The sequence below is a fragment of the Cebidichthys violaceus genome, unplaced genomic scaffold (assembly GCF_023349555.1).
Source record: "Cebidichthys violaceus isolate CVI_PGR_0920_01 unplaced genomic scaffold, fCebVio1.0.p SCAF_13, whole genome shotgun sequence".
Taxonomy (NCBI): Eukaryota; Metazoa; Chordata; class Actinopteri; order Perciformes; family Stichaeidae; genus Cebidichthys; species Cebidichthys violaceus.
This window is the reverse complement of record NW_027176296.1, coordinates 14,282,912-14,300,859: the sequence shown is the minus strand read 5'-3', so window position 1 is coordinate 14,300,859 and position 17,948 is coordinate 14,282,912. Positions and strand designations below refer to the sequence as shown.

General features: G+C 41.7%; 1 protein-coding gene across 2 annotated transcripts in view; it reads left to right on the top strand.

Annotated features, from left to right (window-relative positions):
• apc2 (APC regulator of WNT signaling pathway 2) overlaps positions 1–17,948 on the top strand; it is a 46,194-nt gene that overhangs the window by 2,484 nt on the left and 25,762 nt on the right. For both annotated transcript variants that reach the window (XM_068707839.1, XM_068707840.1), the window contains exons 2-7: positions 8,153–8,314; positions 11,138–11,228; positions 11,787–12,117; positions 12,981–13,089; positions 13,764–13,877; positions 14,113–14,187. In XM_068707839.1, coding sequence (XP_068563940.1) covers positions 8,174–8,314; positions 11,138–11,228; positions 11,787–12,117; positions 12,981–13,089; positions 13,764–13,877; positions 14,113–14,187 — 861 coding nt within the window. In that variant the 5' untranslated portion in view covers positions 8,153–8,173. The remainder of the gene's footprint in view (positions 1–8,152; positions 8,315–11,137; positions 11,229–11,786; positions 12,118–12,980; positions 13,090–13,763; positions 13,878–14,112; positions 14,188–17,948) is intronic.

The window sequence follows — 17,948 nt, the reverse complement described above, 5'->3', positions numbered from 1 at the left end:
AACTTTGGAAACTTAAATCCTGATGGAACAAATTCCCTCCGAAAGCACTAAATTGGTTGTTTTATTAATGTAATTTTGAATGTGATAGCGAAAGTTTCAGTTTTTTAAATATTGTAAATCTATCAAACAGTGGCCACAGTCTTTATGGCGTATCAGGGTCCCACTTCCTAAATAAACATTCAAACATCTGCAGTACATGTACTTCCCTTTTGATGTGTTCATTGAAACTCTGACATCTGAGAGGCGGCTGTAATACAGAAACATATTTTACACCAAAAAACGGCCAAATTTACTTGTTTTGATTTCCTGATAATCATCCGTCTAATGTCGTTCAGTCATCAGATGTTTGAGTGTCCTTGAACACACCAACAGGAAGTGATTTCTCTCAGCTGCATCTCCGCATGATGAGAATGTTTGTATGTGAGCAAACAATCAAGCCTGATGGATTATTTATCTGCAACAACTCTCAAATTTATCCAATGAAGTGAAAGCAGCTTCTGGCTGGAAGAAAGGAAATTAGTCCGAACAATACAAAATGGAGGCTGATCAGCAGAGAGGTATGTTGTGTCTCTGAGATGCAGTCTGTGATCAAATTTTAAAACTTGGACTTCAGGTTGTTTTCGTCAATATGGCTTCAATCTAATAGTTGACTGAACCGTAAACTGGTTCATTTTTTTCAAAATACTGAGAATCCACTAAAGCCAAAAGTCCAATCTGATTTTTATATGTGTTATTTATTGATTTTAGTTTCCTCCTAAATAAAGCTGCAGAGAGCAAACGTTCAAGGGCCGTCATTGATTTATTGTCATTGTTGAAAAAAATGAAGTTGTAGTCCATTTATGCTGCATGAGAAAAAACAAGAATAGCTAAAGTATTTTTTATGGCAGATGATGAGTTAAGGAGTCTCACATCCTGAGGAAAGAAGCTGCTCTGAGGTCTTGTTGAACGGCAGCTCATACTTCTTCTGTATCTCTTGGCAGACGGCAGCGGGGTGAACGGGCTGTGGCTGTGGTGGGTAATGTCTTTCAGTAACCTTTGGGGTCTTCGCAGGCACCTCTTGTCACCAATACCACCGATGCTTCACCAGGATGGAGCTGTGTGATGACCATGTCAGGCTGTTTGTGACGCTTATTCCCAGGAACTTCAAACTGTTCGCTTGCTCCTACTCGGCTCCATTGATGTAGACGGTGTTTTAAGTTACTGAAGTCATTTAGATTTAGAAAGAGTTTGTGTCCTTTAATGGTTTCCTTTAATATCATAAGATCCTACAGCGTTGATGTTAGTATGTTGCATTGTAGTTTTCTCTTTCGTGTCTGAGCAGTGGTGCACATCGATTGAATCAGAAACTTCCCTGTTACATTCAAACAGACGTGCTGATTTCTATCAGAAACAGTCAGAGAGGGTTTGACCTCTGACCTCTGACCTCTAACCTGTGTGTATCAGACAGTCAGTTCGGATCAGATGTTCAGATGCCGTGTTTTCGAGTCGTGACGGTCCAGGGTTCTCTGGCTGTGACTCGGCGAGCCTCGAGTCACAGGAAGTTTTTTTGTCACTGAGCCGGAAGAGTCAGCGATGAGGTCAACTTATGTAACGGCGAGTTTTATGAAAAAAAGTGAGCGGCTTCAGACTTCAGTCACACATGGAAGTCTGTTGTCGCAGTGATGCGTCACATCTGACCTTTGACCTTCTTCTTGTTGGTTAAATCTGCTGAATTTGAATCTCATTCTTGGTTCGTGTAGACAGAGGTGTTCAGACAGTTTGAAAGTTTGGTTTGATTGAAAGACTTCACATTCAGTCTGAACAGTCGGAGGCGGCCATGTTGTCTCCTGTCTTTGTTTTGTGCGTCCCAGTGTGTCTGTTTCCAGGTGTTTCCAGCTGTTGGGGAATTTTACCGCACATGTTTTAATAGCAGTGTAAAGCCGCTAGTGTCTGGAGCTGTGTGAAGTTGAATAAAGTGAATTTAGATTTGTCGCGATAAAGACGGAAACAGGCCGTCGACCTCCAGAAGCCACAGAGACAGCAGCAGCATTTTTCATCAACAACAACAATATGGCCCTGTGTTTGCAGACAGGAAGTGTGAGTGCTGACTCACTCTGTGATGACATGACCGTTTGTTGTTGTGCTGAATGAAGCCGATTGAATGTGCGGTAAAAGCTTCATCTAACATCCACCCATCTCCTCCTCCTCCTCCTCCTCCTCCTCCTCCTCCTCCTCCTCTTTTTGCCCACAAGTCTTGACGTCACAGTGATCGGACACGCACAGTACAATTTTCTTTTTTTGTCAATTTCTGCCACTTAAGTTAGTTAAGGTTTTTGGAGGATAAGATGACAGTGAATCATTTTGCAAAAAACATTTTCTGTCACATTTATTAAAGGATCAGGTTTCTCTTATTATCAACAAATCCCATTAAAAGACCCGAACCAACAGCATGTCAGTCCATCTGTCAAATCTTCCACCTGACTTCCTGTCTGGCTCTCAGCTTCGAGCCCGTTGGGTCCTTCGCTGGACGTAAATCTTTATAAGCACAAATACATAGTTTCCTTTTTAAAAAGGATTCAGTAATTTCCTGAAACAGTCACAGTAGTTTTTAGAAATAGTGCATTTGTTGGGGACTATTTTCAGCGCCGAATTGATCCACATTTGGTGCTCTAGAAAGTATTTAAGGCAGCGGGACAGTGATTAGTGTGTGTGTTAATGGTGATGAAGGAAGATGTCACGCAGTGCAGCAGTGAGGCTCATCGTTTTTAATGGAGCTCTATGGCACAGAGGAAGAGGAGGCATCAGGCTTTGATACACACACAATACTTAGTTAGTAGAAACATTCACATTCGTTTGTGTCTGCTTGAGCTGCAGCAGAAAGGAAGCCACGTGTGACATGTTGTGGATGATACACTAAAGTCCTCTTCTGGCTTTCAGCATCAATCACAGTGATTCGTTGTGGTCTGGCGCCATATAACTCAAATTGACTTGACTCGTTAGCTTAGCTTTTAGCATCCGTAGGGCAGCTACAGTTAGAGGAAATGCTGTTATTGTCTCAGGGAGTGTCTCCTCTCAGTCTGACGCACCAAATTAAATTATACTCTCATCCTGGTTATAAGTGTAAAAACATGGAGGCTGTGTTACAGTTACAGACCAAAGATCTTTTAACAACCCTGAAACTGAGACAAGAAGAAGGCTCTGTTTTTAGAGAGCTAGATGTTTGACTGCATTCGCTCTCCACACGCCGACGCCATTTTCTCCTCCTCCTTTCTGTGCCTGGAGGATGCGGTTACCACGGTAACCAGACGTTCCCCACAGGGAGAGAGAGAGAGATGCAGGCTAGGGAGGATGTGGGGGTGGGAGTGATCGACGCTCCCTTTGTTCAGATACACAATATATTTCTAAGACTCTATGATTTATTGTTAAGAGAGTTACAAATCTTAAAATCTGATAATTAAAATCACACAACGTATTAACAGACTCTACAGTGTGTGACCCATCTTTCTTGGTCAGTAGGTCTGTTTTAACAGCTGAGGTCAGGAATACCGACAGGAATCACCTTCAGCAGGAGGAAGAAGAGGAAGACGTATCAGGCCTGAAACGACAGACACATTATTGCTTATTATATTATATAACATTACTTATTGACATCAGCATGCATGCATATATAATTAGGCCTTTTGGGCGGCTGAGGAAGACTGATCTGTGCATTCTGCTGACTCACTGTACTGATGATCATTAACCATGGAAGTGGACGTATGCATTAGTGTTGTAATGTTTCAGTCAGGTGTGATGGAGGGATATCCAATAACAATATATCGGCCGATAATAACAGAGCATGAAGTACAATCTTGATACAGATCCTGTTTAGATTACAGAGCCAGGATAGTGGCTTCAAAATTTGCCATCAAAAGTAAAATTTGGCATTGAAAACAAGACCTTAACTGAGAAAAGGAAAAAGGAAACACTGGTATTAGAAGTTCTACTGACAAATAACCGTTTGAATAGTTTTTGTGCTCTGATGTTTTTTTGATGAGAATATTCAGATTTGCTCTTCATGTCACTCTTTTTACCCTGACAGTGTTTCTTTTTACGCTGATGGATAAGATTATTTATCCTTTCTTTTTGTATTGTGACCCAGATACAAACTGAGCGTATAACATTTCACAGTGATGGAGATTCTAAATGAACTCATGATTTCTAAATGAAATCAACATTTCTTGTTACTACATGGACAATTCTTAGACATTTCTGCAATAAGCAGATATCACTGCAGATGGTTTGATGCTTTCTTTCTTTCTCTCTGATCTCTTCCTGTTTCATCTCTTCTCGTCGTTGTCGTCTCATATCGGGGTCACGTTCATCAGATTGGCTGTTGCCTTAGCAACTGCAGCACGTTAACGGGCCCCGTTAACGCTCGTTTAAAGTCTTCGTCTGATTCGTTATCCTCCCGGGAGCTCCCACATTTTCTTACCCAGCATGCTTTGCCAGCGACTGCAGCAGTGAGCGCTCTGTGTGTGTGCGTGCGTGCGTGCGTGCGTGTGTGTGTGTGTGTGTACAAGATGACAAGAGAGGCAGAAAGAGACATCACTGGATGTAAATGTGTCACCATGGTGATGGTGGGGAGGATGTGGGCCTGGACCATGGTGACACAGAACATCAATATATGTCAGAGCAGGATTTTGATGAGAAACACCGACATCACACACCCTCCACCTAAAGGTCTTTATGATGGGGACCTTCTTACACACACACACACACACACACACACACACACACACACACACACACACACACACACACACGTAATTGTAGAAAACAACTTAAGGGGATAATATTTTTTAATTAATCAAATAAACAATAATAAGAACAAAATGGATGCATCGTGATGAAAATAAGGATATGGTTTGTCTGATATTCTGTCGCATTTTAGACATCTGCTCTGTTTTGCTAAAATGTTTTGAACAGTGGGAATAAGATGAGATCATTCCTGTCGTACCATCCTCTGCAGTCTGTCCTGCAACCTGAGAACACGTCCATTAAATCCACATTAAATGACAGTCTGGATCAGGTGCCTCCACCCTCCTCCTCTTACCCACAATCCCCTGAGGGCCAGCTCCTCATAATGAATGCTGCAGCAGTGACATTTGGTGCACTGACCGCCTGCTGTCTCCAGATCTGCTGTGCTGAGCACAAAAAAAACAACCTGATAACAGAGATTCAAAATCATCTGAATAACAGCGGAAACAGAAAGTTGTTTTGATTTACTGACACAAAAACAAACAAAGAAACAAGCAGCAGAGTCACTTCCTCTCCACACGTCGGTTTGAGCTCACCGACTCTTGGTCTCTGCAGTGAAGGTCACTGTCTGACTGAGTCTCATGAGCTGCTTTACAAAGCTCACTGAGCATGTGCAGCCCTGACCCCAAAATAATGACCTCACTGTGTCACACACACTCAGTCTGAGGTTTAATTATCGATCGGTTTATTGATTGTTTTGTGCACGGTGCATGTTTCTGCAAACTGTTTATTCACTGGACAGATAATAATAATATAGCATTAACCCTGTTATTAAGATAGGATATAAGCATGCACAGCAGTACCGAAAATAAATTATTAATATGAGCAAAGACAATATGCAGCCCTGTCTTCTAAGGTATTCTAGTAGGTTCAGGAAAGATGGTGGCTTTGGTTTAAAGTCAGGCATCCAGATGAACACTGAAACAGGTTTAGCTTGCTGCAATAATTCCCTCAGTTCATACTAGATTAAAGCATATCTTCATAATGTGTAAATGAAAAGGACAAAATCCACAGTGTGCAAGAATAAATATTATCTGGAGATAAATGTATTATGCACCTGATTAATAACCAGGAACTTTGTAGTTTCAACTCAACCACAAGAACATTCATCGCACTTTCCATATAGGAAAACAGATGAAATATGTCGTCAGTTTATGTTTGTCATGTTGAGATTGCGCCCTCGTTATATCGATATACTGTATATATATATATATATATATATATATATATATAGAGAGAGAGAGGAGTGTGTGTGTGTGTGTGTGTGTGTGTGTGTGTGAGAGTGCAACTGCCAACAATGTTATTATGTAACATTATTGGGTACTAATTAAAACATGCATCACAGGAGAATACAATACACAGCGGCAAACAACACATTGAAACAACTTCTGATGCTAAAGAGGTTAAATAAACTAATTTATTATAAATAAGATGAAAAGTCGGATTCAGGTTTGCTTTTAGCAGTTCTGCAGAAACAATCTGCTGAAAGATGAAAACAGAAAGATGAAAAGCAGAGTAACGAGTGGAAAGTGTTTGTTATCAGACCGATTCAGGATCAGATGAGTGGAGGCTGGAAAACAGCCGCAGGAGAAACTTGGATAACATGTTACCTAACAGACTGAGAAACATGGAGCCAAACTAAAAACTGAAGTGACAGATTATTAGACACTCCCTGTGAGCCATCTGCTGCAGAGGAGGAGGAAGAGGAGGAAGAGGAGAAGGCAGAAAGACTCATTTTTTAAGAGTAGAATAAAACAGACAAACAGGTTCGTTAACAGTCCAAAATAGACTTAATCTGAATGGGGTTTGGTGGTGGTGTTTTTATTCCGAGTGTTATACTGACTAAACTGAAACTCAGTAGAGCGCAGATCTCTGCCAAGTGTGGCGACCACTACTGTATTGTTTGTTTGAATGAACAAAACAGAGATAGAGTCAAAAAACACGCTTCATTTCAACTCAAAAACAAGTGGAGATGTGTGCAAGCAATCGGCCCAAAGTCCTCGTTTAAGACACGTCATACAAATCAAACTCACCGAGCTGTCTGCCCTCTTAAAAGCGACTGAGTGGTGGCGAGGTACAGCAGCGTTTGTACTGGTGCTACCGTTAGCGGTTAGCGGTTAGCCAAACGCACCGTCCAAAACATTAACAGTGAACTTTGAGACGGCATGAGTCACCGCAACCATGAGAGGTCCTTGAGCATGCAGCTGTAACTGGTCACCCAAAATATCATGCAGTTTGCTGCAGCAGAATGCAGGAAAAGGCAAGGACAGACGCAGAGGTGCACTCTCACTTACTCACAAATGCACACACACACACACATACACACACACACACACTCGACCGATCGCATGATCCTCCTGGCGGATATAAATAACAATCATCGTCAATACTAATCAAAATGTTGTCATCATTTAGTATACTTTAGTTCAGTTTTGAAGTAATCTGGTTACACAGAAAAGTAGCATAATAGTATAATATATATAATTGAAAATGCTATATCATACCAAACTGTATTTTTGTGTCTGTTTCTTCTCCTTTTTGACAAAAAAATGCAGCACAAATCATTTAAATGAGCTGTTGATATCTGCAAAACTTTATTTTCTAGAAAGATATGAGAGGAATTTGTTCAATTCATCTTCATCTATCTGCCATCAAGTGCATGTTTGAAAGAACAATCTGCACTTTGGGCTCCAATTTGTGATCAATATTTTACGGACTAAACAATGAACTAAATAAATAAGTACTTGATAGCTTAATTGATATGTGTTTCAAAGCAAACTCAACATTTCCTGCTGCAGCTCCACATCAAAGCTCTTCCATGTGGGCGTCCTGAAGCGGTTTAGGATGCTGAGCGTCTAATTGTAACAAATCCTGGTTCAAGTCTGGCTTTAAACCTCTGCGTACGTCTGCCTCTCCCCTCGTTTGTCTGAGTTTAGTGGTGCTTTGTTACTTTTGCTTCGTGCTCTTGAGCAAGGCTCTAGTTGGTGTGATTGAATGGGTCTTTATGGTGCATTCATGCAGAATGGGTAGAACAGGAAAACATCTGTTATTCCAACTTTTTTTTTTTTAGCCCGACAGCTAACCTTGTAGTCACAAAAAATAGACAGCCTACTTTTTTTGTTGAGTTACGTATTTGTTGGGTTTTATTTGGATGTAACAGTTTGTTAAAATGTCTTTGGTGAGCTGTTTTTAGCACCACATTGGAGACATCGTCGCTGTCATAGATTCCTGATATGGCGTGGACGTGTGTTTATTTCACCGAAGGAGCACCAACCTGCGTAAAAGTGTATCAATATTCTAAGCAGTTTCATAAAACCTGCGACCAGTCTCTCATCCCTCAGTCTAACTCTGCTTCTCCTCTGTGCTCCTGCAGGGGGCGCTGCAGAGTGTGAAGATGGCCAACACTGTGGCTTCCTACGACCAGCTGGCCCACCAGGTGGAGGCGCTCCGCAAGGAGAACTCCCACCTGAGGAGGGAGCTGGAGGACAACTCCAACCACCTGTCCAAACTGGAGACCGAGACCACCGGCATGAAGGTCAGTCTGGATGCAACACCATCACCAACAACACCAACAACACCAACCACAGCAACACCACCATCACAAACCACACCAACCACTAACACCACCATCACCAACAACACCAACCATACCATCACCAACAACACCAACCACAGCAACACCAACCACAGCAACACCACCATCACAAACCACACCAACCACAGCAACACCACCATCACAAACCACACCAACCACTAACACCACCATCACCAACAACACCAACCATACCATCACCAACAACACCAACCACAGCAACACCAACCACAGCAACACCACCATCACAAACCACACCAACCACTAACACCAACCATACCATCACCAACAACACCAACCACAGCAACACCAACCACAGCAACACCACCATCACAAACCACACCAACCACAGCAACACCACCATCACAAACCACACCAACCACTAACACCAACCATACCATCACCAACAACACCAACCACAGCAACACCAACCACAGCAACACCACCATCACAAACCACACCAACCACAGCAACACCAACCATACCATCACCAACAACACCAACCACAGCAACACCACCATCACAAACCGCACCAACCACAGCAACACCACCATCACCATCATCACCAACAACACCAACCACACCAACACCACCACAGAGTTAAAGGACCAAACCGCTGGTTTAGTTTTCACGATTTACATTTCTGCTTCTTTTCAATCATCCATCAGGATTTGTTTCAGTACGCTGTGATAATGAACTTGTCAAACATAAAATACTTATGAAACAAACTACGTAGACTAAACCGACCATGATGCATTATCTCTCTGAGGACACAATAATGATTCAGAAGCTGGAACCAGATCATTTTAGTATTTTTTTATTAATAAAAACTATTATATAAAAACTATATAATAATAAACTCAAAATTGTTGCCAGTAAATGTTCTGTCCACTGACAAATCACTTCAGACAAACAAAAAAAAAAAGACAGAAAAGAAGTTTTATTTTAACTTTACACGTCCTCTCTGTACTGGAATATGTTTACAAAAATGAACGGATAATTAGTTTCTTTGTTTTTCAAAGTTTAACTCACTGGGGAAAATCTGAACATTCACTTATTTTAGAGACATTTTAATAACTCACTTCCACTTCCTCTACTCTGGGCTGAATCTAAAATGAACCACATTTGTGGGAAAATCATCAATAAATATAAAGCAGGCCAGAAAGAGAGAAACCTGTGAAATCCGGCTAAGACCCAAAGCCTGCTGCAACATAAATCCCATCAGCTGCACACACACAAACACACATGCACATGCACACATCGATGCGACTACACACACACACTCACGTGTCCAGATGCGGCCAGCAGCTGGATTATCGGACTGAGCTCAGCTGGTTTTATCAGAATCAGGACGTCCGACACACAAACAGCTTCTGACTGACTGCAGCTGCACACGATTCACCTGCAGCAGGTGAGTCTGCAGGAGGACCAGTGACATTTTTGATCTTCGACGTCCGTCTGCACAGTTCAGATCAGGACCTCGTCCGGACATGAAGGAATTACTTTGTTGATCTCTGGGATGAAGTGAGATTATATCGGCTGCCCCTGGATTTGACCTGTTTTATGGGATTTTTATGGACTCTATAATTTTTCTTTTTTTCTGACTACGTTCTTTTTGCTGTTTTGATGATTGTATTGCCATTGCAATAACAGCGAAAAAGAACCAGAGGACATTTTACATTTGAGATTTAACTCGCAACGGTCAGAGAAAAGACTGCAGGACTGAAAGAGGTGTTAGGTGTGCAGAAAGACAACAGCGGACGTGTCCTCAGAATTGTTTCTGGGAAATAGAAGCTTTTAATGTCCTCAGGAGGAGTTTTACGTTCCACAAGTACAGACACATTCCACATGGTGGGTTTTTAAAGACCGATTCTGATATTCTTCATTGTTGCAAACCTTAAAATGTGACTGTTCTTGTGCAAAATAATGAAGTTGAATTGAAATGCAAAAGAGGAATTTAGTATTTACTCTTGACAGAGAGGAGAATTCTCTGAAATGGACATGGTTAAATTATGTTTAGTTAAACAGTTAAATTAAATAATATATTTTAGTTTTGTAGTATGTAGTTGTAGGCAGGTGTGGTTGAGCTGGAGGACTCATACCTCAGTATTTTGATTCTGGCTTTAGGGTCATGAACCGAGTGTGTTTGACAGTACTTTATTTTTAAAGACTGTTTTGTTCGTTCCCTCCTTCTCACAGGAGGGACTCTGGTCTCCCTCATTGTTTCTGCCAACTTGACAGCAGGAGCCGTTTCGCAGTCGCTGTTTATTCGCCAGACAGTTAATGTCTGCACAGTCTGTTACAACAAGACAGTGTAACCGACTCTACAGACATTAGCTGTAGCTACAACATACACACTGACTGTGTGTTGGAGGTCTGACTGAACGAAGCAGCTCTTCTCTCTCTAGTTTCTGTCCTCTTTCTTCTCGACGTTTATAAAGATTAAACCAATCAAACCTCTTTCCTTTTACTTCATGCAAAAGATTTGCTTCACGTTCTGCCTGAACTCACCTTTAGTCTGGTCTGTTACCTGGGACCACCTCGCCTTGGGAGACCTTGTCCAGGAGCCACCCAACAACCTCAACAGGTCCCAGTGTTACTACGGCACATAGACCCCTCCACTACCGCAATTTTTCACACACACAAGGGATTCGATAAGGTTTCAAAGAAATGAGCATTGTTTCGGAATCTGAATCAAACCTCCGGCTGGTCCTCAGGAGCTTTCCTGGCTGTTGATCTGAGGTTGTTCCTCCTTTTGTGATGCAGGAGGTGTTGAAGCAGCTGCAGAGCAAACTGGAGCAGGAGGCAGGAACACTGGCCTCGTCCGGGAGGAGCGACGTGCTGCACCAACTGACAGGTCGGTATCAGTTTCGTGATATTGATCTTCTCACTTGAGAACAAAAGAGTTTCACTAAAATCTTGTAACGTTCCTTTAACGTCTCCGCTCAGTAACAATAGATGAAGGTGATTATGATTCTGCACGACTCTTCTGTTTTTTTACGAGGCTCCGGTGGGACCAATCGTCATTCACAGAGAAATGAATTGACTCAATCAGCTAACCTGATTGGCAGCAGCTGACTCTGCCTCGTTATGACTCAATCCAATTAAACAACTAATTCATGTCAATTAGTTTGTCGGGACTGAAAATCCAATTAACTCCAGCTGAGATCAACCGCACACTTGATTATAGGATTGGGTCCAATTCTGTGTCGGATATGAGATAGGTGTAAGGGAGGGAGGAAAGAAGCAGGGAAAGGTAAGAAGGAAGGAAGGAAATGAAAGGAATGAAGGTAGAAGGAAAGGAAATTAATGAAGGAGAAGAGGAAGAAGGAGGAAAGTCTAAGGAAAGTAAAGAATTGAAGGATTTCTGTTTGCATGATTGATTGACTGATTATTGATCCTCTTCCCCTCATAGAGCTCCACATGGACCTCACCAACTACTACGAACTCAAACACCAGCCTCACAACCTGAGGCTGCTGACGGACAGCCTGGAAGGGGCGGGGCTAGCAGGTGTCGGAGGGGCGGAGCTCGATGACCGTCTGGCTCTGCCTCCTTCCTCCTGCTCCTCCAGAGCCAGGAGTCCGCTTCAAGCCTTGTCCCGCCTGAGCGCAGTGTCCGGCGGGGAGGCGGCCTCCATCCTGCTGCCTCATCACTTCCTGGACGGAGCGCCGCCCAAAACAGCTGTGATCAGCGGGGCGGATGGACGAATGAGCGACCACCACCAGGAGGAGCTGTACAAGGAGAGGTGAGAGGATTCTTGTAGTTCTCCTGGAGATCATGGCGATGTTGGTCAAACCATCTTTTTTTTCAGAGTTGTTTCAGAGATGTCTGCTAAGGCGCTGCAGATATTCTCCACATAATGAATCCTGAACTGAGCTTTTCTACACTACCAAATAAAAACCATAATAATTAGAATCTTTTTTAAAAAGATCTGTTTCATTGAAAGATGCTCAATTTTATTATCATTATAGTATGTAAGATACCAAAATATTTCCATCCGTGCATGAAGATTTAAAAGAAAGAAAAGGGAAAAATACATGCAAATATATATATATATATAACTTTGTCGGAAAAAGGTTAAATATGAATTATAATATATTTTACCTCTATTCTTTGGCTTTTGAAGGTACTTAATTTTTATTTTGCCACTGATAAATGTCTGTTTATTAGTTTATTGTATATACCCTGGAGAAGACCATTTGAATTAAATGATCGTATATACATGTTTTTGGTCACCTCATGTTGCTTTAAATGTAAAATCAAATTTGACTTGACTATAAACATGATCATTGAACTTAAATATATATACAAGTAAAATGGTTATAACATATTTAGCATATTACTAATAATGAAAAGAAAATATAGAATAAAAACAAAACACACACACACACATCCTTACGGAGGTTGTGTTTGAATGTAGAGAAAACATTCCGACTTCGTCCTGCGTGTGGATGGAGCTCATATCATCTTTGTAGCTCCACATGTCACCGAGCAGTGGCCTCTTATCCCTCTCTGTTGGCGTGACGTGTGTTTTCGTGGCCCACGAGCCGGCGCGTTGAGCGTTAGCACTCCTGACGCTAACAGTGCTATCTGTGTGACCGTCTGTAGGAACCTCCTGCTGGGGGAGATCGACCGGGAGGAGAGGGAGCGCTGCTGGTACTTCAGCCAGCTGGAGGAGCTGTCACAGAGACTGGCTCAACTGCCTCGCATCGACACGGTGAGAACACACACACACACACACACACACACACACACACACACACAAACCCCCACATGCACACACTATTGTACTCAGCATCAGCAGCGTATGGAAAGTAACCAAGTTCATTTACTCAAGTACTGTACAGCTTTGAGTATTTCCGTTACATTATATTTCTATTCGACTATATCAGAGGGAAACGGTGTGCTTTTTACATTTATCTGATAACTTGAGTTACTTTACAGACAAATTAAACTAAATATTATCAACAAATAAACTATTATTTCCAGTTAGGGAGATACAACTTCATTGATTCGTGGGGAAATTCTTTTTTTTTGGGACAACAGCTGCAAGTAATGATAACTGTATTTACATTATCGATTCATCTGTGTCAGAATATGTAGCTCTCCGTCTCTCAGAGTCTAACGTGACGTCGTCATACGTCGTGTTTTGTTTTACCAACAGTCCAAAATATATACAAATATTCAGTTTACTGAGAAATAAAACACTGGGGAGACTGGAACTAGAGAATGGATGTTTAATTTGATGATTTACTTAAATAATGAATCAATCAACAAACTTGTTGGTGATTAAGTTTATGGTGTTCGACTGACTGTTGCTCTGAACGAGAAGTCAACGACTGTGCCGTATTTTGTCAGAATAAAAATCTGATCACAAATTTGTCGCTGTAGTTTTCTCTGCAGATGGATATGATCAGGCAGCAGCTGGAGTTTGAAGGCCAGCGGGTTCGATCTGTGATGGAGGAACGTTTCGGCACCAGCGACGAGATGGTTCAGAGGACACAGGTGAGGCCGAGGCTGCTGATTGGACGGGGATTTGCACCTTCAGCCACAGCAGATTATTTCATCAAATTATTTGTATTAATAAAAGATTGAAAATCTAAATGAATTTAAATTAGTTTTGATTGAATTACATAGTTGAATAGTTGTTGACGGTTGACAGCTGGTTGGTGGAAACACAGCACATCTGGACGTGTCTGAACCGTGTGTGTGTGTGTGTGTGTGTGTGTGTGTGTTGCAGATGCGTGTCTCTCGTCTGGAGCAGCTGGAGAAAGAGCTGCAGGAGGCCCGAGGGAGTCAAGAGACCCAGCTACAGGTAAGACATACACACAATACACACACAATACACACACAAACAGATGGAGCACACAAACAGAAATCAACAGACGCATAACAGCATACAGTGAATCTAGAAAATGTAAAGGGTTCATAAATGTTCTATTCTGGGCTTCAAAACATTTTCAGAAGTGACCCGATGCTAAAGCAAGGCCGTCGGGAGATCAGTCTTTTAGTTTCAGGTGTCTTTGACTTGTTTGGATCTTAAAGTGCTCTTATAGAAGTGCTTCAAGTGTTACGTCAGCTAAAGGTGGCCGCAAACAATCTCCGAATCTGATTTGTCTGGACTGGTTGGACTGTACTAGTCTGGGTCAGCTAGAACCGATAAAGTAATGTAGTGTGTGATATGGAAAGAGTCTAATCTGAATTTTCCTGTGGCACTTTCTGATGTGACGTGATGTGACCTTAAGGCTGGAACGTGTTTCTCCAGTGATCAGGGGTTGATCCAGAAACACCAACACGCATACTATACATTTATATGTATGGATTTTGAGCATATTGTAATCCAGATGGTGATAGGATCAACCAAACGGCTTTCTTGATGCTCGAATCCGCTACTCTGGGATTCTCTGCGACCTACGATTTTTCCAGAACACCATTCTTTGCGTTTACATTTATCTTAAGAGAGCCTTAACTCCGACATTGCTCTCACCCTTGCATCTCAACCAGGCAGCAACCTCTGATTCTGCCGAGTGAAGCCGATGCGGAAGTGTCTTAAGACTTGTATTTTCTCTGCTAACCATCAGGGGGCGACTCCTCTGGTTGTATAGAAGTCTATGAGAAAAGGACTCTACTTCTCTCTTGATTTATTACCTCAGTAAACATTGTAAACATGAGTTTATGGTCTAAATCTTGAGTTACAAGTCTTCTTAAATACATCATGATGTTCATTTAGTAAATTATGCTCCATTTAGAGTCAAATAGACCATAAAGCAGGGTATGCTTGAGGGCGGGCTTACTGTGATTGACAGGTTGCTGCCGCTACCAGAGCCGTATCTGGCGTCACTACGTCACTCCTCCATTCCAAATATGGTAACTTCTGTTCATTGGTTGCAAAAAAGGCGATGACCTTATACCAAGATCGCCGAACTCGAAGGCTTCCTAACGGCAGTCCACAAACCGATGGGGGACGTCACAATGACTACGTCCGCTTTACATATACAGTCTGTGGTCTCTACTTGTTCTCAGTGGTTCACTGAAGCAGTCGTTCCCAGTCTAACTCCACCTGAGTCAGCGACACCGAGCCATTATAAGCCCAGACCCAGAAACCCGGGTACAGAGGCTCAGTGAAAGTAGAGTTGAAGGTGTGAAGGTGGACCATGGTGTTCTGAGAGACGCAGTAGAATGACAGAGAGCCTGCAGCCCAGTTCAGGTAAACCCCAACTCTGTGGGTGAAGGGTCGAGGTGAGGAGGACCTGAATCTCTTGTTATGGTGGCACGGTGTATAGCTTCCCTCCGAACACTCCAGGCTCCAGGACCGCTCGCCGTGACCCAGCAGACAGCTCGCTGTGTCTCCGTCTCTAGAGATGCTGTTGTAGGTAACGCCGATGTCGGCACCGCCGCTCCATTCCACCTCCCAGTACACCGAGTCCAGCAGCCCCTCCCTGCACAGGACTTGAGGGCAGCGCTCAAACCGGTCCGGATGCTTCGAGGGCCGGTGGTCCGACCATACTCGAGTCGCCCTCCTGTTGCAGTCGGTCAGATGGAGCTCTGAGTTGGCAGTTTTGGGATCCAAGGTCAAATAACAGGCAACTGATGGACGAAATAAGGAACAAGATTAGTTGATTCAGCAATTCATTTTGATAATCTGGTTCCTGCTGCTTTTCTTTGTTTGGTATTGTAATTTGAAACTCTTCAGATTGAACAAACAATTTAAAGAATTATGTTGGAAATTTGTTCAAATTGTTGATATTTTATAGACAAAATATATCAAAAACGAATTGATTTATTAGGTCTTATCACTGGCAAGTAACCAGAATAGTTGGTAGTTGTGGCTGCTAAGATTTTGGCCAATTATCTTCAGATCAACAAATGATCTTCACATCATCTCAAGATGACTAATTGTTTTAGTTGTGCTTATACTTTACGTTTTACAACTGGTCTTTTAAGGTAACGTTTTAAATATCACATTTTAATTGCAGGAACATAATGTCATGTAAAAAGTTGCAGAAAGATATAAAATCTATGTGAGCTTACAGTTTTTCACCAACCACGAGTCTCTTCCTGGCTGATCCCTACAAGAGCAGAAATAACCACAACATCATACGCTGAGCATTTTACAACAAAGTGTTCGCTTTGACTTCCTGAGGTTTGACTCACATCATGTCGTCTTTGTTTGGGTTTCTCAGACTAAAGAGATTGATCCCAGAGGACAAAGGCTCCCAGAGAAGAGTCTGTGATGCCTTCAGTTGTTGTTGTTCTTCTTCTTCTTCTTCTTTATCTTCTTCTTCTTTTTGCTCTTCCTCTTGTTCTTCTTCGTTGTTTATCCTCTCGTCTTCTGCTGACACCACAGAGTTGTTGTCACTCCCCTCTTCACTCTCACTTCTCTGCTCGGCTGTAGAATTGATATGTTGTTTAATGTTACACAATGTCAAATAATGAGGCAACATTTTCTGATGTAGCCACAAGTCTGTTTGAACACAAGTGAAAAACAGTCATAGCATAGCCTGTCGAAAAAAGTGAAAAACGGTCAGAGTATAGCATGTCGAAAAAAGTCATAGTATAGCCTGTCAAAAACACTCATAGTATAGCCTGTCGAAAAAAATGAAAAACGGTCATAGTATAGCATGTCGAAAAAAGTGAAAAACAGTCATAGTATAGCATGTCGAAAAAAGTGAAAAACGGTCATAGTATAGCATGTCAAAAAAAGTAAAAAAAAAGTCATAGTATATTATGTCGAAAACAGTCATAGTATAGCCTGTCAAAAGCAGTCATAGTATAGCTTGTCGAAAAAAGTCAAAAACGGTCATAGTATAGCATGTCGAAAAAAGTCAAAAAACAGTCATAGTATATTATGTCGAAAACAGTCATAGTATAGCCTGTCGAAAGCAGTCATAGTATAGCCTGTCGAAAAAAGTGAAAAACGGTCATAGTATAGCATGTCGAAAAAATTAAAAAACGGTCATAGTATAGCATGTCGAAAAGTGGAAAAAACAGTCATAGTGTAGTATGTCGAAAACAGTCATAGTATAGCCTGTCAAAAGCAGTCATGGTATAGCCTGTCGAAAAAACTCAAAAAACAGTCATAGTATAGTATATCTAAAAAAAGTCGTAGTAATAGTATTTTGGAGTTGAGACGAGCATAGAAGGAGCCAGGGATTGAACCTTCAACCCTCTGATTGAGCAGCAGCCCTGCTCTCCACTTAGCCACGGACAGCAATTGAGAACCGTTGGCATAGTATGTCTATAAAAAGTCTTATTATATATCATGTAGAAAACAGTCATAGTATAGCCTGTCGAAAAAAGTGAATAACGGTCATAGTATAGCATGTCGAAAAAAGTCAAAAAACAGTCATAATATATTATGTCGAAAACAGTCATAGTTTAGCCTGTCGAAAACAGTAATAGTATAGCCTGTCGAAAAAAGTGAAAAACGGTCATAGTATAGCCTGTCGAAAAAAGTAAAAAAACAGTCATAGTATATTATGTCAAAAACAGTCATAGTATAGCTTGTCGAAAAAAGTCAAAAACGGTCATAGTATAGCATGTCGGAAAAATAAAAAAACGGTCATAGTATTGCAT